This window comes from Rhinolophus sinicus, linkage group LG15, assembly GCF_036562045.2.
Source record: "Rhinolophus sinicus isolate RSC01 linkage group LG15, ASM3656204v1, whole genome shotgun sequence".
In the NCBI taxonomy this organism is placed as follows: domain Eukaryota; kingdom Metazoa; phylum Chordata; class Mammalia; order Chiroptera; family Rhinolophidae; genus Rhinolophus; species Rhinolophus sinicus.
Window position 1 is genome coordinate 46,644,982 of NC_133764.1, and position 17,992 is coordinate 46,662,973.

The 17,992-nt window shown below is 56.4% G+C and overlaps 1 protein-coding gene and 2 long non-coding RNA genes across 7 annotated transcripts; 1 reads left to right on the forward strand and 2 right to left on the reverse strand.

The window, feature by feature from the left end:
- Positions 1–257: 257 nt before the first annotated feature.
- Positions 258–8,658, reverse strand: LOC109455812 (uncharacterized). 2 transcript variants are annotated; one of them, XR_012492017.1, is made up of 4 exons: positions 8,467–8,658; positions 5,365–5,638; positions 2,342–2,437; positions 258–1,311 (listed from the first exon to the last, which is right to left on the reverse strand). It is a non-coding gene; the product is annotated as an uncharacterized LOC109455812 (long non-coding RNA). The 2 variants fall into 2 exon arrangements; XR_002138727.2 differs by lacking the exons at positions 258–1,311; positions 2,342–2,437 and adding an exon at positions 3,357–4,109.
- A 55-nt stretch (positions 8,659–8,713) lies between these two features.
- PPP1R1B (protein phosphatase 1 regulatory inhibitor subunit 1B) lies at positions 8,714–17,927 on the forward strand. Of its 4 annotated transcripts, none has more exons than XM_019747643.2 (8): positions 8,714–8,869; positions 9,236–9,422; positions 11,100–11,160; positions 11,472–11,494; positions 11,909–11,984; positions 15,151–15,354; positions 16,899–17,018; positions 17,106–17,927. In XM_019747643.2, exons 2-8 carry the CDS (start codon positions 9,342–9,344, stop codon positions 17,153–17,155), a joined length of 615 nt encoding a protein of 204 aa, XP_019603202.1. In that variant the 5' UTR covers positions 8,714–8,869; positions 9,236–9,341; the 3' UTR covers positions 17,156–17,927. The 4 variants fall into 4 exon arrangements, with proteins under 4 accessions (XP_019603202.1, XP_019603205.1, XP_019603204.1 ...); XM_019747646.2 differs by having other exon boundaries at positions 8,865–9,073; positions 9,264–9,422; XM_019747645.2 differs by having other exon boundaries at positions 8,866–9,073.
- On the reverse strand, positions 10,608–15,816 carry LOC141568803 (uncharacterized). The gene is made up of 3 exons (XR_012492018.1): positions 15,730–15,816; positions 15,528–15,602; positions 10,608–10,904 (listed from the first exon to the last, which is right to left on the reverse strand). It is a non-coding gene; the product is annotated as an uncharacterized LOC141568803 (long non-coding RNA).
- Positions 17,928–17,992: the final 65 nt, after the last annotated feature.

Genomic DNA, 17,992 nt, shown 5'->3' on the forward strand with positions numbered 1-17,992 from the left:
ACCTCAGCTTTAGCACTCCATCACTAGCGGCCTGTCACACAGTTCTGTTCTTCTGTCTGTAAAATGGGAATAAGGAGCCCTACCTCACAGAATCTTTGTAAGGATAAGAAGCAAAGTGCTGTCTATGAAAAAAACACCTGGCACCCAGTGGACCTCTGCCACTCTCTCTTTCTCCTCCGTGTCCTTCTCCTGGCTTTCTCCGGGTTCTCTCCTCACCACCCCCGCCGCGCGCCTGGCACAGAGCCCGCTGAGCCCCAGCCGCCCTAGCCCCTCTGGCAGCCTGACTTCCTGCCGGCCGGGCTCCCTCGGCACGTGCCTGGCGCCCCTGGGGCCGCGCCACCTCCTGGCCCGCTTCCACTCGTACCCTCTCGCCCCGAGCCCAACTTGGGCCGCCGGTTGCCTCTTGGAAAGGGGTCCAGCAGACGGCTCGGAAGTGGGGTCAGAGGTGCCAGAGGCGTCCCGGAGGCAGCGGGAAGAGGACGCTGCCCCTTTAAGGTGCCACCGCCGCGTGGCAGGGAAACAGCTTGTGCCAGCCCCATTCCGCCCGGCTCCGCTCGCGACAAGAAACACAATGCATAACAATCAGACGCGCGCTTGGAGCCGTGCCACACGGCGGGGGCGGGGCGGGGCCGCGGGCAGGGCAGGGGCTCAGGGGTCGCGACCCCGGACCAGCGTCTAGTGGCCGCGGACTGGCCCAGGTCTGGCGCTCCCCGCGCGGCAGCTCTGCGCCCCGGCCAGGCGCCCCCCGCGCCGCGGAGCACTCGCCCGGCTCACGCTTGTCTCCCCTCCCTCCCCGCCTTCGCGCTCCCTACAAAGTTCATTCCCACTAACTCTTTTCCAGGCCACTTCCCCCTCACATCTGACAATCCGGGGCCCCTCATTCTCCCAGTAATCACTCCACTGCACTAATTGCACATGCAAATATGCAAATGCGTATTAATTAATTACTATACTAATTAGTTCTGTGGTATTTGCGAGTAATAAATCATTGGATGGGAGCGAGGAAGCTGGAGACCTGGCCCATTTTCATTCTGCATAAAATTTTAATGGTCTCTCTGGCTGATCCGGGACGGCAGCGCGCGGAGAAGCTCTTAAAGGGCCAGTGGCAGAGGGAAAGGATATGGGCAGGGAGCGCGGGGAGACTCCACCGAGGTGGGCGACCTGGGCGAGCGTGGAGGTGCAGCCCCACACCCTGCAGAGGCAGTCTCCAGCGTGGTGTTGGCTTCTCACCTCCCTTCCGCGGCTAAGTGTCCTTCTGGGTGACTTCTAAGGAGAGACTCCAGGCGGGGAGGATGAGTCTGAGCTCGGTTTCTTTAAGAAAGGAAAGAGGGCAAGGAGCTATGAGAGGCCAATGCCAAGGCCTTTGGGGCCCCAGGGAGACAAAAATGAAGACTCCACCTCCGGGATGGCTGAGTAAACTGAGGCACTGGACAAGCCAAGCTTTGCTCTCACCTCTGCCTGTCTCTGGGGGAAGGAAGTTTCTAGGGTGTCCTGGGTGCCCCAGTCTTGTCTCTTTCTGGTGGGGGGCACCAAGGCTGGGGGTGCCTCCAGCTTTCCCTTTCCACATGATCAAATCGCTGCCCCGCCCCTGTGGGCACCAGCTGGCACCCTGGCAGAGCAGTCCTGGGCTTGAGTGGGCCCCTGGGACACTGCTTTATTTCCAGGAGGTAGTCAGGAACCTGGGCACAGGGAGGGGGTTGGCTGCTTTGCAGCAACATTGACTAGAAGAGGCAGAGGGTTGTGCCTCCTGATTTTGCCCAAACCAGAATCTAGGGGATGCCAGAGGTGAGAACACTGGGGAAGTGGAGGCTGCAGGCCTGCTGTGAGCCAGGATCCCCAATATCAGGGTCTCCATTCTGGTTCTGCTCACCCTCCAACCTTCTGCCATCATCAAGCCCCTGGATGGGACAAAGTGTAAATGGCATCCATACTCTAGTGGGGGCAGATAATAGTAACAGCAACTAACAGTGCTATGAATTCTGGTGAACATTTATTTAGCTGGAGAACCACCCAATGCCATAGGTTACAGCCCCCATTTTAAGGATGGAGAAACAGGGACACAGGAAGGTTAAGCCCAAGGACAGTCAGCTGGGAGTAACGGAGTGGGATTTGAACCCAGATAGCTCAGCTCTGGGATCTGGGTTTTTTCCTCTCTTTCCACCTCCACATCCCCAGCACCTGCTGAGAGCCAGGCCCTGTGCTAAGAACTTTATGGACAGTGTCGCATTCAACCTTCACAACAACCCAGGAGGTAGCTTCTAGAGTTGTGGAACCCAGCGCCCAAAGAGGTACACGAAGTTGCTGTTGGCACATGGGGAGGATATAGCAAAGCCAAACTCACATCCAGCCTGTGTGACAGCAGAATCCCGCAGGTTCTCTGATGTTTCCCCATCCGGCTGGGGGTGGGGCAGGAAAGGGTCCTGGCATCCCCCGCTGGCTAGAGAACAAAAAAAGAAATGAACAAACGAACAGGATTTCAGTTAGACTATGGGGAGAACTGAATTCTTAAGGTGTGGGGGCTCCAGGAGTTGAAGTGTGGTGGAAACTTTTCCTTCTTTACCAAGAAGCAGGCTGGGGAAGAACATGGCTACCAGAGTCAGGAGGGGATGAGGGGGGATGGGAGAGAACAGAAGGGCCCAGAATGAGAAAGCCCAGCCAGAACCATATAACTCAGGAATCCTGGTTGGTTTTTTCCTTAAAAAAACCGAGCACTCCTACCTGTCTTCACATTTCCCTTGGACATCTCCTAAGCACCCCTACCCCAAGATTTGCTACTTGGGGGAGTGGGGGAACCCAGAAGATCCAGTGTCTGCTCTTTCTAGAGGGGGATAATACTAAGTGTCGCTTTGTAAGAACTTACTACCTATGTGCCAGGCACCTTATGTGCATCAACTTGTTTAATTTTCACAACAATTCTGTAATTATTATCCCTATGTTATAGAGACACTGAGGAAGGAAGAGAGGTTGTTACTTGCCCAAGGTCACACAGCTTATAAGTGGGAGACCCAGATTTAAACTTCTGCCCTTTCCTACTGAGCTCCTTGTGGCCAGGGCGGCATGGCTGGATGGGCTCCTTGCCCAGTGGAGTCAGGGATCACAGTAGCAGCAGGCCTTTCTCCTCGGGTGCATTTGGAATTTGCAGATGCAAAGAGAACGAACATGCCACGTGCCATTCACACGGCCCCCACCCAGCAGGGATTTTCATGGTGTCTTTCATATGCTAGTGGGAGCTAGGCAAAGGGAATGTTCAGGGGGCCGAAATCCCTCCTCTCATTATCGGGGGAGAATGTGTGTAAGCAACTCCCCAGCATCCCTGCCCCCTCCCAGCCCACCCTTTAGAGAACAGCAGGGTCAGGGAGTTGGTTAGCATCTGTCAGGGGGACCACCCTGGTATGGGAATTGAGATTCCAGTGCTCTCAGGGACAAGCCCAGGGTCTCCTTACCTCCCAGTGGCTCAAGGGAACTTCTCTAGGGAATCTGGACACCCTCATCTGCCCAGAACTAAGGAAACCTTCGACACCTATCTTCTGGGCTGGAAGTCCTAGGTGGTTATAGGGCATTGGGAGGGATGGCCTTTGGGCTACAGCCCATTAGGAAAGAAAATCCATCCTCATCTCTCTACTCCACTGAACCTCAAAGAAGCTGGGTTCATCAGGGTTTCCCCCACACCCACCCACTTCCTGGGAGAATGGGGGCAAGTTGGGGAGTTGGGGGAAGGAGGAAGGAGGGGCAAGCTGGCGGCTCTGAGCTTCTCCGTGCAGCCCTCAGGGCCGGGTGCCTGGGCAGGAGGAGGGGGCAGAGCAGCTGCTGGCGATTTATTAAGCAGTCACGGAAAAATTGGTTTATAAATTAACAGCTGTTTTAACTTTAGGGCCTCTTCTTCAGGGAATGGAAGCAGCCGACTGGACCGGGATTGGAGTGTGTGAGGCTGGTGGAGGGGGTGGGAGGCGGCGGGCTCCGGCAGCTGGCATTCTTCGGGGGCAGCCTCAGCTGGCACTTCGGGGGGCACCAGGCAGTGGCCAGAGCAGGGGGTCTCCAGGTGCCCGGGGCTGAGGCTGCTTCCGCTGTGGGCTGCGGGTTTCCAGTCGTTCTTCTCAACAACATCCCACCTGGGGGCGCCAGAGGGCACAGATACAGCTGTACTCATGTCTGCCACCAGAGGACAGCCTTGGCACATTGATTTCTGTTCCCCACCACCTCATCGCTCCAAACTAGGCTAGGTGAGAGAGAAAACTGGTCCAATGCTGAGTAGGAGAGAAGGTCGGTCCAGTGCATACAAGCGAACTTCCACTCGCCCATCCTGAATGTATTAAAGGCAGCAGGGAAGAGGGAGAGCTCTAATGTCAGGGTGTCTGCATTTGAACCCAGACTCTGGGCAAAAAGTTCTGAGCCTCATTTACCTCATCTGTAAAATGGAATGATACTAATGAGGATTAAATGAAGTAATACATATAAAGGGCCTAGCCCAGTGCCCAGCACAGAGTAAATGCTCCATATATGGCACACGGTGTCAATTTCTATGACTTATGTATCCATCCATTGATTCATTCATTCCTCAACCCATCCTCTCTACAGCATGTAGTGCCTACTGTATTCTGGGCACTATGGCAGGCAGGCGATAATGGGAAGACAGACGGTGGAAGGGCAGGTCTCAAAATAATTTACTAAGACTTCTGATACACCCAGTGAGGGGGGAGGGGAGGTTGATTTGCACGGGGCAAAAGAGCATGTTTTGGGATGATAAAAATGTTCTATATCTGTATTGTGGTAGTGGTTATATGTTACAAAATTTTCAAAAACTCATAGAAATGTATATTTAAAATGTGTACATTTCATTATATGTAAGCTTTAACTGAATAAAGTTGATTTCTTAAAAAGCACCCAGTGTGAATTTATTGAATGGACAAAAGGATGGATGATGGATGAATGAATGAGTGTGTAAATGAATGTCTCAGATAATTGCCCCCTGTCCCGGTGCCACCATTGTCCCTGTTGAGAGTGCCCTTGCCCTCTCGGTGTCCACCGGCTTCCCAAGAGACGGACCTTGGAATCCCCGCCACCGCCCCTGCCCCCACCAGCGGCAAAGAAAGGTGCCTCAGTGAGCCCAGCTAGCGTTCCCCGGCTTCTCTAAGGCTGCTTCCCGGAGATCTCTGAGGCCTCCCTTCCAGCTGCCACATGCCAACCCGGCCAGCTTGGTTCAGCTTAGTGGTGCCAAGGTCACGGGTGTGATGCCTAACTACAGACCCGCCGTGCCAGCCAGCGGTGCAGCCGCCCAAACCCTGGCCGACTCTGCCACCTGCTGGCCCTTTTTGGAACTGCACCCCTAGAGCTCCTGGGTAGCTGGAAGCTTTCTTGAAGACCTACCGAGCTCTGCACGGGGCTGGGACTTTATTGTGTGTGTGTTCTTGCAGTTGAGTCAGCTCTGGCTCCCGGCGACCCAATGAATGAGTGACGTCCACAATGTCCTGTCCTCAATAGCTCTGCTCAGCTCCTGTAGACTCATGCCTATGGCTTCTTTTATGGAGTCAATCCACGTCATATCTGGTCTTCCTTCCACTTCTCCTGTTGCCTTCTGTTCATTTTATCTTATTGAATCGTCACAGCTACCATGTGAGGTGGGCTTTGAAACACGAGGAAACTGAGGCACGGAGAGGATAAGAAATTTGTCTAAGGTCACACAGTAAGTTACAGACCTAAGATTCTTCCCCAGTTCTGCCCAACTCCCCCGTTTATGTTCTGTCCATGAGACTGTTTTGCTCGGGGAAGGGAGGGAATATCCACTCTTCCCACCTCCCAGAAAGAGGACAAAGGCCTCACACCACCCTCCCAAATTCACCTTCCAGAGACAGTAATGTTGTGCCTCCTGTATGCCAGGCACTGTGGCAGCAGCAGCAGGCCAGTGATACGAAAAGAAATCGTGTATTCAAAATAGTGTGCTCAGACGTATGCTACGTTGATAGACATGCTGCGATAAACTTGTTTTGTCAGTCCAAGCAGAAAAACCCATAGTTCAATGGGAGTTATGTCAAACAAGGTCTTTAATTTTTTTCCTTGGACCCAACCGCCTGTGCTTCTAACTCAAAATAATACCCGAAGAGTGGCATATTATTTTTATATCTCATTTGCATATGATTAATTCTAAGTCAAAGAAAATGGAGGTCACCCTGGCCTCTCGCTTCTCAGCCCCTCCAGGATATGCCTGACCCTGGCTGCCTCCCCCAGCCCCTGCTGGGCTCCCCCATCCTCACCAGCCCCTCCCCACTCCTAGCCCCTGCCCACACTTCCCCAGTTTCCAGAAGTCCTGTTCCTTTCCTCCTCTGTCACCCACGCAGCCCCCGCCACCTGGCCGCCCACCTGAAAAACTTTTCCCCAAGTTCTTGAGAAGTCGCGTAGGATCCAGGAGAGAAAAATCAAAGTAATAAAACCTCATTTAATTCCTAACGGAGGGCAGAGCTGTGAGCTGCAATTATCTTAATGCTGAGCTATTTTTACTCTCTCTGCATCTCTGTCTTCTGCCTCTCTCCGTAGTCGTGACACTTTCTTTCTCCCTTTGTCTCTCCATCTCTCACATGTGTTTTCTCTCTTTTTGCTTTTTCCTACCTTCCCTCCTTTCTCTGTCATCCTTCTTTCCCTTCTTTCTCCTTCCTGTCTGTCCCTTGTGCTTGTACCTCTGTTAGCCAGTCTTGCCTGCTCTTGACCCTGGGTTTAGCAGCCAGAGCTGTGGGTGCCAAAAAGGCTGGCGGGAGAGGGCAAACACCCTGTCCTCCAGCCCCAAACATTCCATCTTCCAGGTCTGGCTGAGAGGGAAGAGTCTCCCTTCCCAGCTGCCCCAGCCTGGGTCAGCGACATTTTTCCTGATTCAGAGCCTCCCAGAGCTCTAGTCCTTTTGGCATAAACAAGTCCTCCCTGTCAAATAAGACTGAGCCCCTGTGGTCCCCAGGGCCTTCTCAACTCTGATGGGCTCCAAGATGCAACTGGTGGTGATGCCTCCTTGCCCCTGTGCTCTAATTACCCACCCAGCTGTCCTCTGTCCCCTTCATCCCACCCAGGACCTTCCCACCCTCCAGCACTGGAAGCCACAGGCCTCTCACTCTCATCCTGGCCCAGTGGCCATGCAGGTTACTGCCTGGGCCGTGTCTTTCACATGCCTCTTTTGAGTTTCAGAACTTCCTTATTTACCCTCCCAAGGCACTGCCAAACTGAGCTTTGCCACTCCTCACCACACCCCATCTGGAAGAGGGGTCTGGGCCAAGGCAGGGGCTGCCAGAGATGCCCACACCCCTGGACCAGCATCCTGGCATCCTGCTGTCTCCCAACAAGCACATAAGTCAACAAACACAGTGGGACTTGAGCCAGGCCTGGCGTTGGGGGGAGTGGAGCTAAGTAGCCAGGGCTTCCAGCTCCTAAGGGCAAAGCTCTGCCCCCCTGCCACCCTCTCTCTCACCCCCCAGAGTGGACAATGGCTCTGAGGCACAACATCATGCCTCTGAGCCCATTTCCACAAGACTCCTCTGGCCTCCTGCTCCCACTCCGCTCTGCCAAGGACCCAACATGCTGGGGCAGGGAGTGGAAAAGTTGCTGGAGGTGGGGGGAGGGCTCCTGACTGATCAGGCCTGAGTCTGACCAGGAGAGAACACGGCCAATACAAACAGAGCCCCAGGAAGACATATGCAATGTACACGTCTACATACATACACACTCTGTCAGCGTTAAAGAGGTATTTAGACCCTCACCCACAGGCCTGCAGAGGGAAATGCCACCCTTGCAAAGATACCCTGGACTTGGACAGGGGCACAGGGACACTCCAATCCACAGGGCCAGTGCCTCCCCTTCCCCTCTCCAGAGACACACACACACACCTCTGCAGAGAGAAAGGCTCACACCTCAGAAATGAGTACACACCTCTACCCACAGCTCTGTTCTTGAATACACCAAACACACACATGATGGCACGTGTACCATAGACAGCCCCCAACACCCCCAACTCTATTCCCCCTAGGCTGGCTGTCTCTCCCTCGCATTAGAGCTGGGGAGAAAAGGCAGGAGGCACGTGAATCCAGGGTACATTGTGACAGGCACACATTCCCCCCAAGCCCCTGAGTGCTCACAGGATCACAACCTCATGCCCCTCCACTGCACAGGTTAGAGCTGTGGGTGCAGTACCCCCACCCTCCTGCAAGCTGGCACACGCCTGCCCATCACCTTGACAGCCTCTGCCAATCTCCCCCACACCCACACCCTCCCACACACACACATCGTCCTCCCACACCCTGCCACTCACACTGCATCCTTGACACTCTGACACACTTACTCACAGATTCACACACACACCCATACCACACCGACCCCCCCACACACACTCCCTAGTTAGATGCACCACAGGGCCCCTGGCATTCCTCACACACACTCCCTGCCATGATGACTGACACGTGTCCTCCCACGCACAATCCGCGCTTTTACACTCACTCGCTTTCTAGGACACCCCCATTCACAGCTTGATGTGCTGGTGGCACTCTCTTCACGACCTCACAGGCCTCCTGGTGAAACTCCAAGTACCCAGGCCACGAAGGGGTTAAAGCTAGAGTCCCTTCTCCCGGCTGCCCCCTCCCCGCCTAGGCCTCCTCCCTCCTCCCCCTCATCCTCCCAGCGGGACTCCATCAATAATGCAGCTTCAAGTTCTGGGGAGACTGCAGGGGGCCCCCAGCCTGTTCCCGGTGCCCTGGCTCACACTCCCGCCCTCCCCGGGCCCGGAGAGAACACGCTCCTCCGTGTTCATTGGCTACTTTCTCCTGAGCCCTCCCATCAAGCCCCCGGGTGCCACTCCCAGGCGAGAGGACGGGCTGGGGACCCCAAGGCTGGGGCCAGAGGGGTGAGACCGGGAGAGACGGAGAGAGGCAGAGACAGAGACAGACCCAGAGAGGAAGAGAGGGAGATCGAGGAAGAGCGGAGAGACAGAGGAGAGACACTCTGAGAGCGAGGGAAGGAGGGGAGAGGCAGAGACACCGAGATCCGAGAGCCGGGGAGCCCGCGGGTGGAGGCGCGAGCGGACAGAGGCGCGGACCCAGCGCGGCAGGCGAGCCTGGGGGCAGGTGGGGCAGGTGGGGCGGGCGGGGGGCTGAGGGCGGGCGGCGACCCTCCTCCCGCGCGCTCCCCTAGCCGCGCGCAGTATTTTTATCCGTGAGCGCATAGCCTTCCTCCTCCTCCTCCTCCTCCTCCTCCTTCTCGCCACTCACAGCCCGCTGTCACCGCGGCGCCCCGAACAGCGCTGGCGAGCCGAGCCGGGAGCGCCTCCCCGGACCCCGAGTCGCGCGCCCCTTTCCCCATCGACTACCCCGCCCGCCATGGACCCCAAAGACCGCAAGAAGATCCAGTTCTCCGTGCCTGCGCCCCCCAGCCAGCTGGATCCCCGCCAGGTGGAGATGGTAAGGGGGACGCGCCCCATCCCCGGCAGCACCCCCACACACTCCGGGACTCCCCTGCGCTCTGGGCGCTGCCGGGTCCGTGCTGGCCTGGGGGTTGGGGGCGATGGAGAGTCCCGGCCTGCCTTGGACCGGCGGGGCTTCTGGGAAGCGCGTGAAGTTCGCTGGAGACTCGTGCAACTTTTCCCGGTGCCTCGGTCCTGGTCCCCGCGCGGGAGAATTCTGGGCGATGAGCTTCTGAGCATCCCGGCAGCCGTGACCGGTTGCCCCGGGAGGGGGGTCTCTCCTCTGGACCCTGCACAATGTCCTCCTTCCCTGGGCTATCACTGGGACCCATGAGCCCTGGCCCAGCCAGCACTGGTCAGATGTGAGAAACCTTGTCCCCTGACCCCTTATATGGAGCAGACCCCCAACTCCGCTGCCCCATGGCCCTGCCCCTCTAGTCCCAACCTGTCTGCCTGGCCTGTAGTCGCCAGAACCTTGTTCTGACCTCCTTCTGCTGTCAGGACCTAAACAGAGCCTCAGCATGGGGGTGGGGGGTGAGCAGGCATCACAGAAGCCAGACCTCTTCACAGGGACAACTGAGGTCTCAGAAGGTGGGGAGGGAGAGGAAGGAGAGAAAGAGGAGAAGATGGCCACCCCTCACCCACCCACAGCCTGAGGTCACTTGTTGCTGAGTCTCAGTGGGATCCCAACAGAGCAGTGAGAGTACGGCGAAGTCATTTGGGGGGAGATAGGGGGTCACAGGAGTGCAGGTTGGGTCCTAGGCCTAAGCAGCTTTTGGTCTGGAGGGCAGTACTGGAGCTTGCAGGGGGAGGTGGCAGTTTCAGCTTCATTCACCTGGTTCTCTTTGTGCATTTCCCTGGAGCTCAGAGGGGACCTAATTAACTGACACTTGGTCTGATTGCCAAGCTGGGGGGGAGGCAGTTACTGGGAATGCTCTGTGTCCCCTCCACCCCATACCCTCACTGTTTAGCTTGGCGCATGTACCAAGGAGGGCAACTTTTCGGTTTTTTTGTTAAGACTGGGTGAAGAGTTCCACAGCCTGAGAGAGAATGCCAGAGGGGCCCAGGCCCCCCGAGACACCCCCAGGCCCCTGTGGGTCTGTGACTCAGGCCCACACTTGAGCCTCTGTGTGAGGTTGGAGGTGCCTGCAGTGCCCCAGCTCAGCCTCCCTCTGCAGCTGGATCCTGTTTCTTTGGAGCCCTTGAGCTGACCTTAAGTGGGCAGGGCCACGTGGGTGCCGTGGCCGTAGGGCATCTTCCACCGCCAGCTTCAGTTCCCAAGGTCTCATGTCTTCAAAAATGAGGAGAGGAAGGGCCTTGATAGGGATGATAGACACGGATACCCCTTGTGGAGTAGCCATGGAGTGAGATACTCATGGGCTGGGTGTCAGTGACAGGTTTCTCTCTCATCCTTTCTCTGCCTTGGATGCTGTGTGGCCTTGAGCACTTTGCTGAAACTCTCTGAGCCTTCGGTTTTTACCTGAGTAAAATAAGGGCGTTGGGTGAGCTGCAGAGTTCCTTTCAGCTCTGACAGTCTTTGATTCAAAGGTTCCCTGGGGACTCCAAAGCACTGTTTGTTCCCTGCTGCCTGGGGGTGAAGTGGGGTGGGTGTGGGTGTGGGCTGCTAGTATCTGTCCCGCCTCCCCCCTCCCCACCTCTTTCTCCATCTCCTTAGATCCGGCGCAGGAGACCAACCCCTGCCATGCTGTTCCGGCTCTCTGAGCACTCCTCACCAGGTGGGCCCCTTCCCAGCCCCCCCTGCCCAGCCCTGGCCCCACCCTAACCCTGGTGCCTTCTTGGGGCCCTTGCCAAAGTCCCAAGAGTAGGAGCTGGAGCAGAAGCGGGGCGGGAGTGAGTAAGGTCTGGAAGCCCAGTTCTGCTGGGTTCATTTATTGACGGGCACCTCCCAACCCTAGGAAGGAAAGGGCACACTTTCCCTTTCCCCAGAGATTGACCCTTTGGGGAAAGTAATTCAGATTCTGTTTCTCTCTCCCTGCCTCCCTCTTCTCTCTTCCTCCTCCCTTGGTTCATTGGTGGCTTCCCTCAGAGGAAGAGGCCTCCCCCCACCAGGTGAGTTTGCAGGGCCGCTGGAAGGAGGGATGTGGTGAGGTGGCTGGGATTACTTCTCAGCTACAGGGTACCACCCAGGAGGACACATTAGTATATCAATTGGCACCTCTGGTGACAGAGCCTGGTGCCAGGGTGCCACCAACCGATCCTCCTCTGCCCTTGTCTTTACTCCGGACTGGGGTGAGGCTCTAGAGCCAAGGGTCCCCCCCTGAGCCAGGCCACAGCTTATGGAGGCCCTCCGGAAGCAGTGGGGTAGCCTCAGCCTGTTGCAGGACCAGAGGGGTAGCAGCACCCAGACCCATCAGCAGAGGCTAGACCAGTCTGCCCAGGTCGCTATGGGTGGGATGGGATGGAGGGAGGTGGAAGGAAAGGGGCCTGTGGTAAGCCCACTTAACCTGGCACTTTCCCTGGCAGAGAGCCTCAGGAGAGGGGCACCACCTCAAATCGAAGAGACCTAACCCCTGTGCCTACACACCCCCCTCGCTGAAAGGTACTACCCCCCTACCCATCAGTCTGGCTGTCCCCATGACCCCTGGAACTGGGCTGACATTGGGGGAGGGCGGTGAAGTGTTAAGTTTTTATCAGTGGGGAGGGATTGTGTTGTCCTCCAAACCCCACTTCAAGACCAATTAGGTCTTAATTTGACCCAGAAGCTGGGAAGGGTGGCTGTGGGGTTGAAAGAAAAGCGGTGGCTAGTCTACAATAACAAGCAGGCATCAACATAGTGAGACTCAGCTCTGCCCTTTGCAAGTGTGCACTGACCACCTCCCGTTCCCCACTCCCAAGGGGCACCTTCTTCTCTGGGCTGCACCCCTTGCTCCCCTCTCCCATGCCCATAACACTTGCACAGGGTTGCACACTGGGTGCTTCACCTTCTTGCTTTTCCTTTCTATATTAAAAGGCGTATCATTTCTATAGCATACACTTATTCAATACCTAGTGTGTGCCAGGGCTCACTGGTGGGCACTGGGCAAAATAAGGGGAAGGAGATTTGGTCCCTGCCCTCCTGGGGCCTTTGCCTCAAAGGGTCAGGGAGAGTTACAGAGGAGAGGATCCTTAAGCCTGGATTTGCAGGGTGAATAGGAATTCAACTGGCAGGCAAGGGTATCCCAGGAAGAGGGGAGAAGATATATGAAGAGAGGAGGTATGAAGTCACAGCGGTCTTTAGGGCCAGCCTGGAGACTTGGCTTGAAGTGGGGAGCTGTGGGAGATACACCTTAAGAAGAAGGTGGGGCGGATTGGGGTGTGGGGTGGGTCTCTTTCTTACTAAGTCATAGGATGCCTCCCCACCCCACCTCAACTTCTGCCTAAGGCTCTTCCTGCCTGGCCAGCCCCCTCCTCCCACAGAGGGTGAGAAGGAGGGAGAGCGGAAAGGTGTGCTGAAAGCTCCCCGCTTACCCCGTGGGTTTAATGCGTTCCCAGCACCAGCTAAGGTCAACAGGTGCACCTGTCAGCCCGCCTGCCAGAGCTGGGAGCAGAGAGGGGAGGCTGGGAGGAGAGGAGAGAGGGTAGGGACCCTTTCTCTTCCCCGGGGGACAGGAAAATGAAGGGACAGCAAGCAGGCAGTGTGGTTCAGCCCCTGGAAGGACTTCTCACCTGTAGGGATGTGGGGAAGGCCAACCCCTAAGGCAGACATGGGGAGGGGGAAGGTGGCATCTTCTCAGGTGAGAATACGGAAACTCTCTCCTCCCACCCTGGACTGGGAGGGGGCTGCTGAATGCACGTGAGGAAGTGAGGAAGAACCGTCCCTTGGGCTCGTGCCTGTGAGAGTGGGGCAGGGGGCTGGGGGAAGAGCATAGGGCCCAGGCTTTCCTAGCACCCTGCAGGGGCCAGAAACGTGCCCCAGCCCCCTGCCCCTTTGGGCTGCGCCTTAGGAGAGTCTACGTGGGAGAAGCAGGGCAGTGGAAATGGGCCAGGACAGGGGTGGGCAGTGGGGGGAGGTTGGGAGCTGTGCTGGGGACCTTTGAGCTTAAAAAGGGAGACTTGGGGTAGGGGTTCAGGGCTCCAGAGATGGAGACAGAGAAAGGAGACGGCTAGGAGGGGGAGGGGGAGACCCCAGAGAACCCTGAGAGGCACGAGGCGCTGTGCACGCACGCGGGAAGCTCACGGGGCGCCAGCACAGGCACTGCACACACCTATTGTTGTCACTGAGGCTCACGAACTGAACTCTCCTCCCCCAGCTGGGGAAGAGGGTGGCTGCCGGAGCTGCCACCTCCTCTCCTCCCTCTACCCTCCCTCCAGCCCTCAGAGGACCCTTCTGTACCTGGAGGACACTGTTTTGTAGACTTCAACCCCTTTCTGGGCAAGGGAAAGCACCTGGCAGGGTTGGGTAGGGGGATAAAGCAAGGGCCTCTGGGGAGTGGGCCACACTGAGTCTTGGCTTGAAGGGGTCTCTCCAAGGCCAAGCTCTCACACTTGGCTGAAGGTGAAGATTCGCCGAGTCCCCAAGGCCAGGGCAGGGCGATTTATTGAGCTTTTATTGCCTGGGTAGTTTGCCCAGAGCCAGCGGGAGGCACCGGCTGGGAGCCTGGGGCAGGGCGGGGCAGCGGGCACACACAATGCTCCCTCTGTGCCTGTCCCCGACTTGGCAAGAGTGCGGTGCCCTGCTCACTGCACCGGAGGTTTCCAGCCTGGATCTACCCCTCTGGGCTTTCTGAGGGGAGGGGCTGCCTGCCGACCAAGAAGGAGCTAAGGCAACCCCAGCCCCTGGCTCCTCAGCATCTTGTCCGTAGGCTGAGTTTACCAGTGCCTGGCCCTCTGATGCCTCTGCCCCAGCCACTCCTCACGGTATCCCTTCCACCCCTGCCATCCTCCCAGAATCTCCTAGCCCTGGCCCCTTCCTCCACTGCCAGGTCCTTTCCATCTTCTGGAAACCTCTCCAGCTGCCCACACGGTTCCCTTCCTAGGCCCTATCCCAGCAGGCTTTGGTGGTGTTGGGGGGGTGGGTGGGTGGTGTTTGCTGCTTTCTAGGTCACCACAGAGGGAGCTGGAAGCTTGGGGATGTGGGTCAAGATTGTGGGGGCCGCGTCTGAGCACACCACACCCCCAGGCAGACTTCACTGGCTGCAGACTATTATGTCCTCAGGCTCAGAACTGTTCCTACCTCTTAGAGCCTGGGGCAGAGGCGTATGGAGTGGCATTTATGATGGGGCAGTGCCAGAGGATGGCGACCAAGCCCTGCTTAGGGGTGGGTAGGATCAGGATGAGCAGCTAGGCATTCTCCCAGACATTGAAAGGGACAAATTTCCCCAGCCCTGGCCCAGGGGCCCTGTACCTTCTGCCCAGGCTATAGCTGGTGGACACTATGACCTGGTGGACAAGGTCCTTGGAGAAGCAAGCTCCCCAGCCAGGGAATGTTAAGCTGCTGTTGTGCCCGCCTGATCTTGTCCAGCTTGGTGCCCTATGGCCTAGTGCCAGCCTCTGGGGGGCCAGCATCTTTGGACAGCTTAAGAGCCAAACATGATCAAGAGTCTACCCCCTGCTGCTTCAGTCCTGGTCTGGCCCCCAGCAGGCTGACCTGCAGCCTGTAGCTTTGAACTAGACCCATAGGGGGTTAGCTCTGCCGTAGGCCAATGGAAGGAGGCTGGGGCCTTTCCAGCTCCAGGGACTGTTTTGGGACCTGGCTGACCCTGCCTTCCCGGGTGCCCCTGTGGCAGCTGTGCAGCGCATTGCTGAGTCTCACCTGCAGTCCATCAGCAACCTGAGCGAGAACCAGGCCTCAGAGGAGGAGGATGAGCTGGGCGAGCTGCGGGAACTGGGCTACCCGAGAGAGGAAGAAGAGGAGGAGGATGACGATGATGAGGAAGAAGAGGAAGAGGAGGACAGCCAGGCTGAAGTCCTGAAGGGCAGCAGGGGTTCTGGTAAGCTGAAGGGGCTGCGAAGCCTGAGTCCTACCACCAAGGGTCAGGTGGGGTCCTCCTCGAGTGTCCTGGGACACCCCCTCCCAGTTCAGTTTCTCACACATGTCAACTGCAGTCGTATCACAAGGGCCTCCCCATCCTCACCCCACAGGATGCCCCACATGCAGCCTTACCTGACACCTGGGCTGCTCTCATCCTTGACTCAGTCCCTCTCCCAATAAGGTTTTTCTTAATAATTCTTCTCTTCCCTAAGAATCAGACAAGGCCATGTGAGGTTTGAAGCTGGACCCAAGAAAGAACTTCCCATCCATGGTGGTGAGGGGTGCAAGGAGATACAGAGATAGGGAATGAAGGGTGTCCAATGCCCCCCATCACCTGCATTTCTGAATGTAGGATGTGGTCTCTGCTGGGAGGTAGAGGGCTGGCTGATAAGTCCTCTCCCAGACCCTGTGGCTTTCTCCTCTCCTTTACTACTTAGGCTGGGGTGAGAGAGTGCCCTCTAGTGTCTAGATGGAGAATCCAGGACTCAAGAACCAATCTGGTCCTGCGCACCTCCAACCCCAGCTGCCTGGGGAGAAAGGGGCCAGGGAAGGGGCTCAGACCTACCAGAAGTCCTGAGAGCCAGAGGCCTCAGATTCAACAATCTCAACAGAGGGTCCCAAGGCCCAGAGAATTTCTCGGCAGGAAGATCTCAGCCCCTCCCATGGCTATTTCTCCCATGCCTGGCCACGAAGGCTGTGCCACACCTGTCCCCTCCTAGTGCACATATTTTTTGGTCCCATTATTTACGGGGATGAAAAAGTCGACCACCCCAGCTTGTCCAGCCTTTGCACCCAAACAAAATGGAATGGGCCTCCTCTCTGCATCTCTGGCAGTGGGAGCATCAGCCATGGAAGCAAAAGCTGTAGCTGGAAGAGTTGAGTCAACTCCCACTGAGACCCTCAGAACAGGTGGCGAGGAGATAAAAGGAGACTGTAACCTCTGGAAAAGCAACAGGGCAGTGGGTCAAATGATAAGGCTGCCACCACTCCCAGAGTGGCTCCTAGGTGCCAGCGCTGGCCTGGGCAGGGTATTAACTATTATCTAAGGCAATCGACACAATTTCCTTGTTACTATCCCCTTCAGAAAGGTAGTAACCGACTTCTCTAAGTCATATGGCTAGTCATTGGCAGAGCTATCCTACCGTTTCCCCGAAAATAAGACCTATCTCGAAAAGCAGCCCCAGTTAAGAGCTCAGCCAGATGGATACATGTAGTACGTTATGACGATGTTCCAGAAGATGACATGACTGTATTTGAGTAAATGTAGATTGTTGCACATGAGAAAAATCAGATATCCCCTGAAAATAAGCCTTAATGGAACAAAAATAATATAAGACCCGGTCTTATTTTTGGGGAAACACGGTAGTCCAGTGCTCTCTCCACTATTACCATAATGACCTCAGTAAACTTAGCCTCAGTCATCAGCCATCCTCAGCTCATGCTCCAGGACAGCCAGATGGACACTTAGAATCTGTGGCTTCATCCCTTGTTCCCCATTCCCAGCTGGGCAGAAGACAACTTGTGGCCAGGGTCTGGAGGGGCCCTGGGAGCGCCCGCCCCCTCTGGATGAGCCCCAGAAAGATGGAAGTTCTGAGGACCAAGTAAAAGATCCTGCACTAAGTGGTGAGGTTTGGAAAAGGGGTGCGGGGAGGTGGGGCTGGGATTTTGGTAGGCATGTCCAGGTCCTGAGTCCCTCTGCTTGCCTTGCAGAGCTGGGGGAGGAGCCACAGCGCCCTGCCCACCCTGAGCCTGGCACATAGGCACCCAGCCCTGCATCTCCCAGAAGGAAATGGAAGGGGCATCACTGTTCCCCAGAAACCCACTTTGTCCTCACCCTATTTTCTACCCTTCCCCTCACTTGCTAGGGCTGCGGCTTCTGACTTCTAGAAGACTAAAACTGGTCTGTTTGCTTGTTTGCCCACCTTTGGCTGATGCCCAGAGTCCCTGGGCACTTGCTGCCTGCCTGATGCCTACCCCTGCCAGTCATTCCCCTATTCACCCAGTGGGAGGCAGGATGTGAGAGAGCTTATATTGGAAAATCCAGTAAACAAGGGATAAATGTTCATCCTTCACCATTCTACTCCCCAGACCTCCTCCCTTGGGCACAGGAAAACCAAAGGGCAGGACCCTAAGATCTGGGAAAAGAGGATACAGAGAATCTGTAGGTGTGCTAGGTCCTTCTGAATCCCCTCTCTTCCTACGGTGGATTCCAAGTCACCACCCCTCTCACTGGCTTCTACTAGGGCCAAGGATTCAGGCATCCTTCTCCACAGCCTCAACATTTAGGACATCTTCCCCTTATCACCCCTGCTCCTCAGCCTGGGTGCCTGGAAGATGGACTGGCCAAGGCTGCTTTGTTGCGTTTTGTTTGTGCTTTGATGCCAGGAATGCTGCCTAGTATTCGTTCTTGGGGGGGAGGGGCACGCAGTGGGGGAGCCAGGTTCTTGTCCTCCAGCTGCTCTGCCCCCTTCCTCTCTTCCCTGACTCCAGACCTGAACCGCTTCCATGCTGTAATAAATCTTTGTAAATAACTGTGCTGAGACTCCTTTTTCAGGGGAAAGGAAAGGGAGGAGGAGGTAGTAGGTATTTTTCCCCTC